Source organism: Barbus barbus (assembly GCF_936440315.1).
Source record: "Barbus barbus genome assembly, chromosome: 14".
Lineage (NCBI taxonomy): Eukaryota > Metazoa > Chordata > Actinopteri > Cypriniformes > Cyprinidae > Barbus > Barbus barbus.
In genome coordinates this window covers 22,380,010-22,398,123 of record NC_136742.1, presented here as the reverse complement: position 1 = coordinate 22,398,123, position 18,114 = coordinate 22,380,010, and the positions used below count along the sequence as shown (strand labels likewise).

The 18,114-nt window shown below is 39.9% G+C and overlaps 1 protein-coding gene across 1 annotated transcript; it reads right to left on the bottom strand.

Moving 5' to 3' along the window:
- Window positions 1–607: 607 nt before the first annotated feature.
- LOC306879791 (influenza virus NS1A-binding protein homolog A-like) lies at window positions 608–15,024 on the bottom strand. The gene is made up of 15 exons (XM_079432980.1): window positions 14,846–15,024; window positions 10,215–10,480; window positions 9,854–9,978; window positions 9,280–9,449; window positions 9,095–9,170; window positions 8,841–9,014; window positions 8,626–8,751; window positions 6,129–6,236; window positions 3,278–3,404; window positions 2,966–3,193; window positions 2,760–2,881; window positions 2,552–2,678; window positions 2,261–2,392; window positions 1,938–2,111; window positions 608–1,863 (listed from the first exon to the last, which is right to left on the bottom strand). Exons 3-15 carry the CDS (start codon window positions 9,962–9,964, stop codon window positions 1,607–1,609), a joined length of 1,932 nt encoding a protein of 643 aa, XP_079289106.1. The 5' UTR covers window positions 9,965–9,978; window positions 10,215–10,480; window positions 14,846–15,024; the 3' UTR covers window positions 608–1,606.
- Window positions 15,025–18,114: the final 3,090 nt, after the last annotated feature.

Below are 18,114 nucleotides of genomic sequence, written 5' to 3'. Positions count from 1 at the left end.
GATAAGCAGCTCAGTGGAATTCAAAAACTCACATGTAGCGTGTAGTTTTGTTATGTATTTAACAGTTCCCCATCTTTATCAATCCTCTTTATCTCCGCAGAAATGACAGGTAATTACCAGAAGGTCATTGCAACAACTTCATGACCATGGCCTAAGTCCAATGGGTATTCAGTGCCAGAAAAGACCTATAATCCCTCCTGAAGACCCTGTGCTTGTGTGGCTTTTGACCTACTTCCCGCCAGCACGACGATCCCGATTTGTCTTGGATTAAGCCAGGTTAGTTTTTGTGAATGGATTGAGGATTAGGGATTGTTGGATAAGAATCCAAGAATCAACCTGCTTAATAAATGGACTGATAATTAACTATCCTGAGTGTGGACCATAAAATACAGTAATCCAACATCATGGCTAATGGCACAGAATGAAAGAAATGTTAATTCACAATTCATTTATTTTTATCTGATCCTAAACTCACTGATCAAGTGGTGTTATATATCCACCAGAATAATATGACATTTAATAGAATCACACCAGAATTCAAATCTAGAGATAAAATGTGCAAAACAATACACAATCATTTCTAGAGACACAAAAAGCAATTACTTTTACAGGTTGAAATGGTTTATTAGTAAGGAAATATCAGTTCATAACAAATGTGTTACAGGATTTTCTCCCCCGATCAAGTTTGAGAAAAACAAAACCATATAGCCAAAAATATTTTTGTTTCTTTCCAAACGCTAAACACAGGAAATATTAAAAATGTTTGTATTGAGAAGGAAATGAGCATCACCTCACTTGCTTGAAAAAGTCAAACCAAATAAATTTTAACAAAAGATCTAATGAACAGTATCACTGAAGAGTGGTCGATTATACACATATGAGGGTTACTAAACTGGCACTGATTAAAGTTTATATCCTCATGGGTGTTGTGCATCAACTAGCTCATCCATCTATCTATTGGTTACTTAGCAGTGTATCAAAAATATAAAAAAGGCCATCTTTAAAGATTGGTACAGTAGTCCTACGTCATGGCTAATGATTCGAACACATGACTTTCCTTTTTGTATGTTTTGTAAAATAAGGCTTTGTATAAGCATGGAGCTTTAAATGAAGTGAGATAACAAATAAAAACCTATAAAGCAAACATTCAACCTGAATCACTTCCTTAATGGGTTCAACCAATCAATCCTGTCTTCAATTTGCTGAAAAAGAAAGGAGAATTTGAAAACTACTCAAAAAGATACACTCAGTGTGCAATAAATGTTGGCATTCTTCATAAAATGGAAAAAAAGAAACAACATTATATACAACAACAAAAATAAAGTATGCAATATGCAAAGGCTTAATGTTGCTTTCGGCAACCCCAAACAGACCACCCCCCACCCACCTCCACCCAAGCACTGTAAAAAAAAAAAAAAAAAAAGTCAGCCTCGTTATGGCTGACTCCTGTAAAGAAGACCACCTGCCCCGCCTTACCTCATGGCTCAAAAACCCACCCTCCCGCATACATACAGGACATCACAAAGCACGATTACGTCACTAAGCCTGTTAGTTTGAGTGAGATAACCCCCCACCCCACCCCCAATGGTTCCCTGACCCCTGGCTTTTAGGAATTGGTGAAGGCATCTGTACAGGGGCTCCACTCGTCTGTTTTAGGGTTGTAGGCCTCAACAGAGTTGAGGAAGTCGTTTCCATCAAAGCCACCAACAGCATAGATGATGTCACGGAGCACGGCCGCACCAGCATTGCTGCGTGGCGAGTTCATGCTCCCCAGCATCCTCCATTCGTTGCGGGCAGGGTCGTACATTTCAACGCAACGCAGGGCATGAGAGCCATCAAAGCCACCCACCACGAACAGTTTACCTGAGAGAGACGCACATTGATTACCTCCTTCTACAAACTGTATGTTCATATCCCAGCGTTTGTCCTTTGCTTACCTTCATAGACGGCCACTCCAGCTCCTCTGCGAGCTATATTCATTGGGGCAACAAGGGTCCAAGTATTGTTTTCTGGATTGTAGCGTTCCACACTGTTCAGACAGTTCCAAGACTCTGCTCCTCCGATCACATACATGAAGCCATCCAACTCACACACGGCGGCCTGATGCCTCCCTGTAGATGCACACAAATAACATTGAGAACAGTATCTGCAGATTCATCTGGCTTTTTATCAATGTAATCCCCGCTGTACGCTTAAGCGGTGATCTTTTAACCTCTGTGGAAGCAATTTTAGGAATATTTTTCACGTCAACATAACTTACTGATATTTAAAGGGGCACAGCTGGTCCAGGCCTTACTCACGGGGTCAAAAACGTCACAGTTCTTCAGACCTTTCTGTCCGCAAGGATCTGATCCCCCAACAACGTACAACTTGTTGTTCAGAGAGCAGACACCTGAGGGAAGTCAAACAAGCAGTGATAAATCTGAAGCTAATATATTCTCTGTTAGATGGACAAATTCAAAATTTATCTGAAGGAAATGCACAAATTCAGACTGAAACTGATATTTATTTATACATGTTATGGCCAATAACCAAGTAGTAAAGTTTTTACCTGCATTGCAACGATTGGTCCTGAGCTCTGGCACTTGAGTCCACTCGTCAGCACTAGGGTTGTACGTCTCCCCACAACTGAGTTCATCTGAATGGCCATTGGACCCACCCATCACATAAAGCTGACCCTATTTGGATAAAAACAACAGTTTCTTTACCGTGCTTTTGAAGGCTGTACTTTTTAAATACCCATTTGACAATGTACACACCATGAGCACAGCCATCTGAAATCGAGCACGTGGAGTCCTCATTGGAGCAATGAAACTCCAGCTGTCTGTCTTAATGTCATAAAATTCCACAGTCCTCAAGCACTCCTCCCGATTGTAGCCACCTGAATAATGGATCAGACAGAGTTGCTCAATGAAAGTAAGAAAGCTTTTCACAAGTTTCTTTGGACTTTGTGATGACCTCTAACCTGCGGCGATAAGTCGGCCATTCAGAGCTGCAATGCCCAGGCCGGAGCGAGCATAATGCATGGGTGCCAGAAGCTTGTCGGGTTCCTCTTCCAGTGGCTGGCCCTCGAAACTCAGGCTCCTGGTCAGACAAGGTGTGGCCGAGGGCGAGGCCTGGGGACTGCTGCGCCCATGCAGAAAGATCACGCACAGCATGCCGTTCAACACAGCCAGACACAGATACGTATTGTCTGTGGGGAGAGAAAGAGGAAGGTTGTGACTTTTAGGAACTGGAGATATGTCTTAATCTAAAGACATCAAAGGTGCACACGTACTGGTGGTCTTCTCGGAAGCAATGTATTTCCACTCTTGCTTGCAGGAATGTTTGGCGGATCCAGGGGAGAGGCTGTCAGAGGAGCTGGTACTCAGCTGTCGGTGTACATTCTCACGTGGGGGCTTCTTCTGTAAAGGCACAGCGCAGCTACAGACTCCGAGCCCATGGTCCACATATACACAACCTCACACAGTCCCAGACCCCGTCTAGGTGTAAGCCTGACTCAACTTACCAGATGCTTGCCTGCATCAGGTTAAAGAAATATTCTGGGTTCAATGCAAGTTAAGCTCAATCGACAGCAATTGTGGCATAATGATGAATACCACAAAAATAATTTTGACTCATGCTTCATTTTCTTTTAAAAGGGTCATGAACTGCCTTTTTTATTATTTTGTACAGTTCTCTGATGTCCTCTTATAATGTTATCAAAATGTTTACATCAGAAAACATAAATTAGAAGTAACAGGCTATTTTCTGTCCTGCTTTTAACCCCCCCTCATCAGAACGCTCTCTTTAGATAGGCATGGTGGATGAAGTAAATGCCCACTGGTATTATTGGCTAACGGTTGTGTGTTTGACAGCCTACATCCTTCATAGATGGACACTACTGTGATTTAGGTCTCCGTACATATCAAACGATCTGTAATAACAGACAAAGCAATAGTGATCACGTACTAAAAACAGTTACATTAGATTCATTATCAATATAGCTGGCATAGCATGGTCTTTTGGTTTCAATCTTTCTGAAAATCCAGCGTCGAATTGTTCCTTGTTTGTAAACGAAACCACAGTAAAACGAAGTGAACAAAGGACCAAGTTCTTACGGACACGGTCTGGAATGTCATTAAAAATAAAGTTCATCCACTCTTTCCCAACGTTGGGATCAGAAGGAAGGCAATGCAAAGACTGTTTTTCAGAGCGATCTTTATTGTTTGGTTTCTGCGTAGACCAGGGGCCTGTACCATGAAGCCGGTTTAGCTGGCTAGCCAGGTAAGATTCGGTTTAGTTTGCACCAACTTTGGGTTTTACGTACCATGAAAGTGGCTTGGCTTTTAGCGGCGTTCATTGCCATAGTAACTTACGATCCACAGCTAACCTGCTCCGGGGCAGGTTATGTTCGGGTTTAGAGATCTCAAACCGAAATCGGACCAATCAGCTTCAAGCAAAGTGACACATCTCTGATGCAATAAAGCCACTCCTCCAGTTTCTCTTACTTCAAATTAAAGGACGCTACACAGTAAAACATTTTTAAACATAATATCATCTGATTTTTAGAGATGATTATTTATATAATTATTATATCCTTAATCCATTACACAAGGCATCTTAGTTTAATAGTAATTAAGCTTTTATTTTAAATTAATGTAAACATAGATAATATGCAATATAAATCAGTTTTAGAATCAATAGCTGTAAACATGACTACATATGAGCTTAGATTTGTAAGTGTTTTATACCTATATTATCAACTCTAAAAACTAACTTTACAACTTTTACTTGCACTTATATGGCAAGATGTTTTCTTTACGTTTTCCTCTTTCAAGGATAGATCGTTTCATCTTGCTGTGTAAATGTGTTTAAATTCTTTATTGTTCAATCTTTTACTTTTTGGTAGTGAATCGCACTGACTCTCTCACGAGAAGTGAATCACAGTTTCAAGGCATGTGATTGGCTGTTCATTACTGACGTCACACATTCATCTGCACACGCTCCATTAACTCTGGATCAAGCCTGAGATAACAGAGAAAGTTAATGATCAGCTTCATGGTACCAACAAAGCCGAATTGGACTGGTTTGGTTTTGTCAACTCAAAACTAATCCTGTAACCCTGAGTTTGTTCAGCCACCATCATGGTACAGGCCCCTGCATTTGCCTCTATTTATTTACACCACATGTGTAAATCAGTGGGCGGGGCTAAACAGCCAGCAATGTAGAAGCAGGTATTGATCTTATGTGGAGGCAGTGTTTAGCTGCACTATTACGTAACAGACTGTCGTTTTAGCAGACTGAAGTATAATATAAGCTGTTTTTATACTAACGGGAACATTTTGAGTTCTGAAACTTATAGGATGTTTTTAGAGTACAATGACCTCTTGTATGTCAAAATATTAAGGAAATTTTGGCTTCTCAGTTCATGATCCCTTTAAAAAGCATCAGCATCAGGTTTTAATAAGGTACTTACAATGGAAATTAATGGGCCAATTTTTAAAGGATATATGGAGTACTTGTAACTTCGTACAAGTATCACATTAATTCTTCTTTTAAAGAGTGTGTATTATATGAGCTTTAAAGTGGCTTATATATATTTTACAGTCATTTTAGCCATTATGTTGTCATAGCAATGTGTCATAGAATATAAAATTACACAGAAAAGACTAGCAAGCAGTTTTTTCTCACTAAAATCAAGTTAACATGCATATTGTTTACATTTTGTGGCTATACTATTGGAACAGTGAGTATTTTAACATTTACAAATGTCATATTAATTACATCTATTGTAAGTGCCTTACTGTAATCAAGATTTTTTTTAAAGGAGGGACATATGGAAATGAATTTTTGTGATAAACCACAGCACAACACGGATGCTTTTGAATGAGCTTGTACTGAACCTTGAGACTATTCTTTTAACCTTATATCTACTTTAATCTAATCCCAAAGTAAAGCCACACTATAAGCAGCACTAAAACCCAATCCACACACTCATCACGCACACATCGTGATCGCTCTAGCTCAAAACGCTCAGATTCAACAGCCCAGCACAACAAAGCAGCTGCTCTGCTAGCATTAGATCTTGCGATCGCTACAGGCCTGCTGCGGTCCAGCCTGAGAAGAGCTCGGCGCTGGTTGTGTACCTGCACAAATTGGATGTGGTCATCCTCAGTGCCGAACACCTCAGCCTGCCCGTCAAGCAGGCTCCCATCGAGCAGCTTGTGATCGGCCGAATAGTACAGCGTTTGCACCTGCAAAACACACAGCAACAACAGAACCTATGTGGCTGTCTCCATGACAACAGAGCACCCGAATACATGGGTCAAGGGAAGAAGGAAAGTTAAGAAGGGAAGGGCCATAGCGCTCGTTCGCTGCAAGATGCTGGTAAAAAAGCTTCTTAAAGAATAAGAACACAGTGTTGTTGTGGATTCAGGAGCATTTCCAAAGATCTTCTGGACTTTTCACTGCACTGAAAACAGCAGAATGTGGATCACAATACTGTTTTGCCACAAAGCATCTTGGGAACCTTCATTTGTCAACAAGTTTGCAGAAGGAAATAGACAAACAAGCTTCATCAGTGCATGTTCGGCTGTCATCCATCCTCTCAGCTGAGGGGGTTAGTCAAGTCAGACGTCATCACACAAACTCCAGTACAACATTGGTTAGCGGTTTTCAACTTATACAGCTCAAAAATGAGTGCTTCATTTAGAAAAAAAATTATCTTGGATTGTCTTCAAGCTTAAAGGTTTTCTCAAAACCAAATATAATACAAAAATTCAGTTCAAATGACTGAAAACAATTCCACTAAAAAGTTGACAAAATAGAACAAAAACTAAAAAAAAAAGAAAAAAAGTGCATCAGTGTTTGTAGCATTTCTGTGTATTTGGGCACTTGCAGATTTAGGGTTACTCCACCCCAAAATGAAAATTGTCATTAATCACTTACCCCCATGTCGTTCCAAACCCATAAAAGCTTTTTTCATCTTCGGAACACAAATTAAGATATTTTAGATGAACAATTTTTATTTTTATTTTCTTTGCTTACAAAAAGTATTCTCATCGCATCATATAATTCAGATTGAACTACTGATGGCAGATGGACTATCCTGACGATGCTTTTCATACTTTTCTGTGCCTTGAGAGTGTTAATTACTTGGCAGTCAATGGGACAGTCACAAAGCCTCCCGGTTTTCATCTAAAATATCTTAATGTGTGTTCTGAAGACGAACGAAGCTTTTACGGGTTTGTAACGACATGGGGGTAAGTGATTAATGACAAAATTTTCGTTTTGGGGTGGAGTAACCCTTTAAGGACATAAAATGGTAATAAGCATAGTTGCATCAATGTTTTAAGTGTCTTGCACAATGAGAAAATATCTGAAGTAAAAAAATTGTAAGCTGCCCTTGACCAACTGTGTACAGTGTTGATGCCAAGTGAACAGGACCAGTAGGTACTGCTGAAATAAAAAGAGGACATTTGTCTATAGCTATAGTACGGTTTTATAGATTACTGATATTTGATTGTTTTTAATTTAGAAAAAAGTCATGTTTCCATGACTGATTGCTGCTGCCCATCATTGCTGGGAATGTGTCCAAAAGCAGATTAAAAAGGAACTAGGAACTGAGAGCAACTTCAGAACATCCCTCTAAGCTGCACTGGGTTCCCACTTCCTTTATTTAGGATGAAACTTACTGTAGGTGCCATCATTAAGCTTTTTATGAAGTCGATGGCTCCGTTCATTTTCTTTCATTCATACTTAATCTGTATTCAGGTGTATACGGTGTATGTAATGTTAAATGCCTTAGTGTCATAAAGCATCCATATTTGTGTGCCAATCATTTGAATATTTTGTACTATAAGTGTGTGCATGAACAACTGTGTGACATGCTTTGATTTACTTCGCATGCATATTTGAGTTACAGTAAATGGACTTAATATGTGAATGCTTTGGTGTATTCAACGTGGTGGTACTCAGACATCTGAAGTGTCATTTTAAATGAACTGTGTACTGTTGGTGAGTGCATTTGTTTAGGAGGCAGGAGCCTAGCGCTCGTTTCGCCACAGCTCCCTCTTGTTCTTTTGTTATTTTCTTTCATTCACTGACTCATTACCCTGGAGGGCCCCAGTCTTGGCTTCTTCAGTCTTGTGAGAATCCTGCTGATGTTTGCTCTAATAAACCTAAGGAGAGATAAATCAGTGGGGAGGAAGAACTGTTAGTGCTGGTTCCCAGAGCAAGCACACTCACTCAAACACTCACACACCTGCTTAGAGAAGAAAGAGAAGTCATTGGGACGGCAACATGTCATGTCACTCTCTGCGAGCAGACAGAGTAGCTGCAGTTACTGCACAGCACTGAGCATTCAGGAGGCTTTTAGTTTGGCTCACCTGGACTACCCATTCGCCTTTGCGGAGGGTGTAACAACCCCGTTCTGTACCTAAATGTATATTCTTTAAGGCCTGGGGTGATTTGAGTGTGAAGGGGGAGAGGAAACAAAAAAATATATATATGGAAGGCAGAGAGAACAAACACAACCAACCTCTACCATTAAGATGGCTGGTGTGACCTGTTAAATCAGTGAATGGGATGAATTACGAGGGGGAAGAAGGAAGAGAGGAGCTCACAGTGGAGCGCAGTGCTCACCTCCTCCATCAGTCGCTCCAGGGGTTCACCATTTTCCCACAGGCTGCGTTGCACCCAGCCAATCACCTTGGAGTACAGCTTGCCATTACTAGGCAAGGTCAAGTTATCCTCCAGCATCACCTCCAACTATAAACCAGACCAAAAAAGAACGTATATGTAGCACAAGAGCGCAATAAAGAGTAGTACATGACCTGAAAGGGTAAAGGTCAGCTCACCTTAAGGCGTGGCAGCTTGAGGAAATCCTCTTGCTCAGACACGTCCAGAAGATGCTCCTGGATATAGCTGTCGATCTTGCCCAGCAGACGCCCGTCTCCCATGCAGCTGGCAAAATTGCGATAGGAGATGGCGCTCTGGGAATCCATCTTAGAGAGAAGATAGTCGCCACAGATCTGGGAGCAAGTACAAAAGAGTTGGTTAGAGCTTCATCTCAAGTAAACTGGTCACAAAAACACATGCTTGATTAACCTACCTGCTTCACTTTGTCCATTTTGAGCCGTTTGGCTGCAGAGTAAACCTCCTTAACCAGCTCTTTATCTGCCTTTAACCTGCAGAGAGTAACAATAAATATCAGAAATCATTGGAAAGCCATTAATATGTAGAACAAGTGCCTTATGATGGCTCTAACTGGTTGATTGCACGTTGTGTCTCTCTTACTGGGCAGTGTAAGCATAGTTGAGAAGGATCTCCACAGCCTCAGGGTCCAGATCCTCAAATTTCACATGAGAGACACCACGAGATTCCAGGTCGCTGTTAAAGATTTCAAACAGATATGGACTGCAACAAGCCAGTACTGCCCGATGAGCCATCAATTCATGGCCACACACCTGCAGAGGTAAAAGGACAAAGGTTAAGCCTATTATGACAAATTGTAACAAAGAAATAGGCACCATTTCGTTTTCATTTACTAATAGGTATAAATTGCCTACAATTAATCTGGATTTTACATGGTGCATGGTCATTTAAATGCCAAAGTATTTTTTTTAATCAAAAGAAAATAATCTTGAAAATTAACTATGAAATCTCGTCAGATAATGTTAAACCTCCCATTCAGTCTTTGAAATATTCTGAACACAGAGGGTTTGACTTTGTCTGTTAATGAATGTCACACGGCTAAAGGCCATTCAAAGATCCAGGACCCACTTATAATGAAACACACTCTTCCCTGAGTCATGTTTCAGCCGTCTCATAATGACACAGAGAATAATAAGGTTAAAAAATGGTGTGTTACCTGTAGTCTCACATCACAGAACTGGCCGTTCTTTCTAAGGGCGTTCATCTTGGCCACGGTGGAATCCAGGAAACTTTCGTCCTCAAAAATCAAATACCCGTTGGGAATCATTTTGGAAATTAAGCCTTTGCAAAAGTGAAACAATAACATGCTTAAGTCAGTTTTAGGACTTTACCTCAAAATATCTATCCCACACTGTGTATCTTACATAAACACATCCCCCACGCACACATCTACACATGAAATACAATGTATCACTCATTTTAGCTGCTGGCTAAAAGGCTGTCAGAGTCTATAATCACTTTAAATATGTCCTATTGTGCATACATAAGTCAGCCTCATGTATTAGTCATGTGCTTACCTAATACTGAATGACGTGCGTCTGGGAGAGATAATTTACTTGGGAAAGCCGTAAAAAGGCACGAGTGAAGTAGAACCAGGAATGGGAGTGCCTAGGTCTTTCTTCACTACGAAGTGGATGGAAAAGGCAATGCCAGGCAACCAGTGGGCACGGCAGGGGGTCAGAGGTGACTCAAACTCTCAGGCTTAGAGTGACTGCAATCAAGTCCTCGCGTGTCCCGTTGGCTATAGACTCAAACCTTTTCTGTGTTGATCATGCATTATAACCTGCAAAACAAATAAAAAACAAATAAGGGGTTGTGATGACTGATGTCAGGAACACTGACCACATCAATGGCAATTACTAGCACGACAATAGCCACAACATCTAATACTGATTTGGAATGAACTAACAGAAATGAAAGGTTCACATGTTGCCCAAGGGCAGAAGCACTGCCGATCAAAGACTGACCCAGCTTTATGCCACTGATCGGGTTCGTGGAGTTAAACACGTGCCTTATTCGGGATCAGCCATCACTCCTGCTGCACAGACAGTTCAAATTAATCCGGATAGAATCGGTCTCATACAGACTTAATTCAGGAAGCTGCCTAAATCTCAGGGCATGCTTTTCCAACCCTCCGTTAACCCTTCTCTTGGTCAGACCATTTGTACAACACCCGCACAGATTCTCCGCATCTTCTTCCCCAGAAGAAGACACAACCAAAAAAAAAAAAAAAAAAAAAAGTACTTAGTCAGGAATTTTGATGGATTTATCACATTCCCACAGTGATGTGGCTACAGCTGTGTGGGGATGGAAAAATGCAGAAGCAAAAAACAAATGAGCTCCAGTGTGTGGAATCCTCATGTTTTACATGAAAACCTGCTAGTATTTTTCCACTCACGTCCTTTTATCCATTTCAGCCTCAGTCGACACAAATGCTCCAAGCAGGCAGTGGAGGCCTTTGGATAATCTGCTCATCCTCTCTTGCTCTATTCTCCTCAGGGGTTGATTATTGAAAACAGCAATCGGAAAACGCTAAGCCTTAATTTACCTCATCATAGGGATGCTTTCTCTTGAAGATAAGCGGTATTGGAGAAACACTTTCAAGCACTAGGATGAGTAATAAAAAAAAAAAAAAAAAAAAAAAAAAACACCACGGAAGCACTGAATTATGCTTTTTATGTGCGATCTCGCTAATGCACTTCCGGTTTCAACAAAACTCTTTCCTGCTTAAAAAAAGTCTTAAATTTATTAATTAAAAGTAAAAACAAAAACAAAACATTTTCAAGAAATGTTTAAATTTAATTACAAAAAAACACAATACATGTTAGTTTTTTCTTTTTCAAAAATTATTCTTTCATAAATAATTTTTTTTGGAGTGACACCTCATTTTAAAACCTGAATCAAATTTGTCTTGTCATTAAAAGTTCACCTTATCTGATATTTTATATAACCTTGAAACATATTTTAGGACAAAAACAGCGTCATGTCACTGACTCTTAAAACGTGAAACTTTCCACTCATTGATAAGTCTGAACTGTCCAGTTTCAAACTAGTGACCTTAATCTGAGAGCCGTTGGTCCACTTGGAGTGGAATCAGGGACTGATACTTTTTAAACTGAGGCATTTACGGGTCAGACAGCAGATAAAGCCAATGGTGACTTTGCAGCTTCAGACAGACTGACGAATCTGTCCATTGTGTAACGGCAACCACAGCATCATCACACAATTCGAGTCGAGGGTGACAAAAAGATGGGCAGATACTGAAATGCGTGGTGGCAGAAAACACTTTGAAAGACTGTTTTGTGCGTATAATCTTTTCGGCCTCCTCTGGCATGCAGCAAACAGCATGCTCAGTCGGTAAGCGTGGGACAGACAGCGAGGCGGGAGAGAAAGAGGAGAATGGGCTGAAACACACTGCAACAGTTGTTCTATATAAATGCATCATTCATTCATTCATTCTATTGATTCTGCAGAAGTACTCAACAGATAACCCAGATTGAGCAACAACTTAATGCATCGCTTAACGCCATACAAAAAAATAAAATTGAGGCTAGAGAGGACAATAAGTTCCTTGCATGCATTTTGTATAGTTCAAACTGCTCTTAGTCTACCCCATGACAACAAGCAACATTTGCAATTATATTGGTCTCCGTCATAAGACCCCTTTCTTGCAAGTAACGCTTTCTCTCTGGGATCTCCTCCAGCTCTGAGAAAAAGGTGAACTACATTAGTCAGCGTCAGAAACACACAGGCTTTCTAACATTTAGATATTTGCCCGATTTTTCTATGCAAAATTTTACCAGGAATCAAGACCTTGGCATTGTTAATGCAATGCCCTACAAATAATGGCCTTGGATGTATAGAATAATAACATACATCTTCTATGGAGTTGACAAATCCCCCAATGCTCCTTTAAGCTCATGAATGGCTTGCACAACAGTGAATCTGCATAAAATGTACAGGAAGAGAAGTGGATGTGCAACTAAAGAACTAATATTATGGTCAAATGGTTGTGCAAGATCACGAGAGGCTGTGGAAAAAGCATGCAGAAAATTTATATCATAAAATCATATTCAGATGTGCACTAAAATCTGAGCTGCATTTGCAGGGGTTACATAACACCTGGCAAAATCAGTGATTTATTCTCTCTCGCCCCAAACTAAAACACACTGCTACTCTTTCCATAAACCCACAGGCAGCAGAAGATCTTATGTAATTTAAACTCCTAATTACAAAGATGGAAAGGACACACATTATGACTACTCCATCAAAATAATTACAGTTCAAGGCTTTTTTAACTGCTTTGTGCTTTGTGAATTAATAGATTACATTCGGAGAGCAAAGGGCAACAAAGCTGCCGTTTTTATCTTGGCTTCTTGGTTTTTAATCTCTGCCCCTCTCTAATGAAATGCTAACCTTTATGGAAAAAGGTTAATGGGAGAACAATTTAAACATTGAGCTAACCGGGCCACCGGCTGAGCTCACGCATGAGAAAATTGAATAATCCTTCACCATGTACGGTAAGAATGTTTGAAAGGGAAAGAGACAAAACACAGATTTTATTCACAGTGGCTGTCGCAGAAAATGTCTCCAGGTTATTCACATTAACCACATATATATATATACACATATATATATATATATATATATATATGCATCTGAATCATCTGAACTCTTAAGAATCTATGTATCAAAATACACAAGCAAAGGTCTTCGTTTAAGGAGCATGGGATTTGCTGCATTCATTTCCCTTACAAATGAAGCCCTGCGGTGACAATTAGGTCATCCATAGGCAGATGTGGATTTGCGAGAAGTGAAACGGCTGCTTCCTGTGACTTGCAAATGAGATTGTGAAATATGACTAGAGATTTTGTGTGTAAAACCACAGTAAATTAGTTGTGGGAGTGTGCGCACAATGTTAGCTTGTGGAAACGATTGCAGGTATTTTTAGGGATGAAGAGAGAATATATGTAGAGAGAAAACAAGCAACAACAAAACCATAATTTTTGAGAACGGCTGCTTATTAAAACTGTATGCCAAATGTTAAATAATTTAAACTATTAAATTACTAGATATGAGACCATAATGGTACATTCAATCAAATATCGATGCAAACGTTCAAGCATGCAGGGGCACATTTCTATGGGTCACGCCCCATTAAATTCACGAAACCTGATAGGCCAGCGCGCATGATACGATTGGCTACAAGAAGTGTCCATCAACACGCCTCGTTTCCACATTTCCAGCACAATGAAGCTTGCATCATTCAGAGCCCAAAACGTGTATGAGCCCCTCGTCCAAGCCTACGGTAAAATCCAAAACTAGGTCAGTAGAACTTGGTCGTAATTTTTTCTTCCTCACAAAAGATCAGCGTTGAGGTCAAATTTACGTTCTGCGTCAAAATATACGAGCACTGCTTTCTGTGAACCACAGTCACTCTTTTTTTAACCTTGACAACTGTCCTGTCCTGGTTTTCATTTATCTGTTATCACATTTATGCCTTTTCGGTTCTATTTAATTGTGAAATACACTTGTTTTAAAAATTATTTGATTTTAAGAATGGAAAAATATTTGCCTTGTAAGCAGACACTAATCCGGACAACAGCACAATGAAATTTTACAGGGAAAAGCAGCTAGATTTCAAAGTGTACGAAGCCCATTTTATTATAAAAGCGACATGACTGTAGTCTGGGATAAATTAACTGCCTGACCAGTGAATACTGAAAGTGCAATATTTCAGACCTTACAAACTATAAATGCCAAATGGTGACTATACAATTGCTGTAACTGTATGTTGTATTTTTTTTTTTTATTATTCGTTACTAATAAAAAACAATTATTTAATAATCAGTGCTTCGTTAGAGACTTATTGTCATATGTGTGAAACAAATGCACAAATAAAAAAAATCCAACTAATTTAAACATTTACAAAATCACGGTTTGCTGATTCTTTTTCTGATGAGAGCAACGCATGCGTTTATCAAGCGGCAGTCGCGTGAGTAACGTTACATACTAGTGTACGTGTAATACAACGTACAAGCAAATAATCTTTAAAAAATAATAACTAAAAGCACGTAGTACCCACAAAAAATACTAAGAGGTCAGGCGGCGTGACGCTTCACACAATACTGATAAGCTTGATTCTTACCTGATCTGTTTGACGGTAGACGATAGTAGACATATTTAAGGTCAATACAGAGCTGTTGGTTGTGGATTGCAAAAGCAACAGATATGGCACTTTTCTGTGTCCGCACAACCCGGGTCTCGAGACTTAGATCTGTGAGCGAGCTTTGACAGAGACTCTGGAGCACGCGCTTAACAAAAGCCACGGGGCTGAATCGCGCGTGACGTAAAGCTAGAGCTCCGCCTGCGGAAAAGTACCGACGGACTGTGAGGTGAGGACGGGCCCTGGAGTCAGGGGAGAACGGCTAGTTAAACTAGTCTGTGACTGGGTTGATCCATACATAGATTTTGAAACTTGCATTTTACTCCACTGCATGCATCTCATTTGCTTCAGGCATTTCATGCTCAGTCATTCTTGAATAGTGGTTCTCCAACAGAGGGGCGTGGTCCCAACATCACAGCCTTAAATTGTTTTGAACATAACCTAAATTTAAATAATTTTAACTTCACGTGGTTAAACTTCATTCAAATCAAGATGTGGTTTTACAAAATGTAAATGGACAGTTCTCTATTTTTTCAGGTAAAAATATGCAAACTTTTTTTTTTAATTCCTTCAACCATAGTTGTTTTTATGGAAATCTGCTTCCACAATGGGGGAAAATAATAATAATATAAAAGGTCATTTTGACATTTCTGTAGCAATTCTGACTTTTTTTCTCTCTGAATTCTGAGTTTACAGTTTGCACTGTCTTTCTGCCATGGAATAAAAAATAAAAAAAGATAATTGTGACTTTTTATCTCGCAATTCTGATATTTTTCCCTGCAATTGCAGGTTCATGTCTTAAAATTCACAATTACCATCTTCTAATGAGCGGAAATGTGCTCCTGTAGTTTTTAATGATATACATTCCATTTTTGAAACTTATCTTATGAAATTTATCATAATTATTTTAATCTTTTGACACTATTAATTTCTGAGGGCGAGGCATTCAAAAATATTTTCTTAGAGGACCTTAGGTCAAAAAGGTCAAGTCACCTTTATTTATATAGTGCTTTCAACAATGCAAATTGTTAAAGCAACTGCAGAATATCAAAATAGGAAAATAGTGTGTCAATAATGTAAAATGACAAGATTAAACACTCAATTTTCAGTTAAAGGCATTTCATTATTGAATTCAGTGATGTCATCGTCCAGCTCAGTTCAGTTTAAATAGTGTTTTTGCAATCAGGTCGACGATATCGCTGGAAATGAAGTGTCCCCAACTAAGCAAGCCAGAGGCGACAGCGGCAAGGAACCAAAACTCCATCGACGACAGAATGCAGAAAAAACCTTGGGAGAAACCAGGCTCAGTCGGGGGGCCAGTTCTCCTCTGACCAAACGAACCAGCAGTCCAATTCCAACTGCAGCAAAGTCAGATTGTAAGGGCTCAACTGGTTCCAGTGGTCTGGTTAGAACTTCATGGTTTTGAAACAAACATTACCTGCATTCTCGCTCTCATTTTCGTTTTGCCTTGGGCTTTACACACCTGGCATCAGTGATTGTAGGGTTATAATCTTTTCATGTGGTCACTGGCCAAAAAGCTTTTGCATATGGTCACAAATGAGTGAATGATGAGTGTCCTGGTTATGGCTTTTAGATGTCGAGACCTCCAATACCATATCAGATATTGCACTCCTTCTCCTCCCCATGTTCAAAGAAGCTTAGCTTTTTCTGTGATGCAGGAGTGCATGACGTTAGAGCCAAATTTTCTTCATTATCCTCTCTCTCCTGCACAGGTAAGACTCTCTGCCTTAGCCAGCGTTGTAAATCTTAATTGGATTAATGGATCAGCGGCATGACTATAGACACATGAGCCCAAGGCAATGCTAAGCTGCCCATTCTGTAACTGCCAGCCAGTGTAATGCACTGACCGCACAATGCCAGTAACAGAGGCTCTAGAAACACCCTGGCCTTTGTGTGCAAATCCTCACCAACAACTGAACTGGCAAGCGATTGTCAACATACAGATCAGGTTTTTAAAAAAAGTTGTAGGCATAACTAAAGGACAGGAATAAACTAGAGATCCTGTTTACACGCAAAGCTGTTGGGGCCCTTTCAGAGGACCAGAGATTGGGCTTGTTCTCTTTGATGTGGTGTAATTATTGTAATTTGTGGTTATTTAAAGTGTTAACCCATTCCTAAGCAACATGACTGATCATGTGTCCAGAATAATAATCACATTGAGTCCATTGTGAAAAAGGCCCAGCAGAGGTTGTACTTCCTTCACCAGCTGAGGAACTTCAATCTGCCACAGGACTTGCTGAAACAGTTCTACTCTGCAATCATTGAATCCGTCCTCTGCAATTCAATAACTGTCTGGTTCAGCTCAGCTACCAAATCTGACCTCTGAAGACTACGGAGAGTAGTCCGGACTGCTGAGCGAATCATTGGTACAACCCTCCCCACTCTCCAAGAGCTGTACTTATCCAGAGTGAGCAAAAGGGCTGGTAAAATCACTCTGGACCCCTCACATCCAGCCCACTCCCTCTTTGAACTGTTACCGTCTGGTCGACGTTACAGAGCTCTGAGAACCAGAACGACCAGACACAGGAACAGTTTCTTCCCTCAGGCAATCCATCTCATGAACACTCAACAATAAACGTGGAACACACAACTCTTTTATACATTATTTATTCATCACACATAATTATTTTCATTTCAAATTTGCACATATCAGACCTGTACATACATAATTGTCTATATTATATATTGTGTTTTTGCTATTTTGTACATTGCCTATTTGTATATTATTCTTTTATTATCTGTGTCCTGTCCTGTTGCTGCCATTCTGGTGCACTGTGGAGCTTCTGTCACTACAACAAATTGTATGTGTAAACATACCTGGCCAATAAAGCTCATTCTCATAATGCTGCTTTGCAAAAAATAATGCAGGATCTCCTATATTTTTCAAATATTTTATACTGGCAACATATCATAAAAACGTTGAAATAAGATACCTCTGTGTAATATGTGAATTTGGAATAATGAATCTAATCGCAAATACAGTGTTGCATAACTCATACCATTTGCACCCTTTTATTAATGAGAGCAGATATGAAGCATACGTATCACCCTCTAGAAATTTTTGAGACTGATGAGATTTATTGTGTCAGTTTTGTTCTTGTGCCCTCAAGTTTCAAACGGATACATGGCCAATCTGAGTCCTCATGCATAATTGGATCGTTTAATCACTCTCTCTGTGTGTGTGTGTGTGTGTGTGTGTGTGTGTGTTGTGTGGTTGGCTCGTCTGAAAT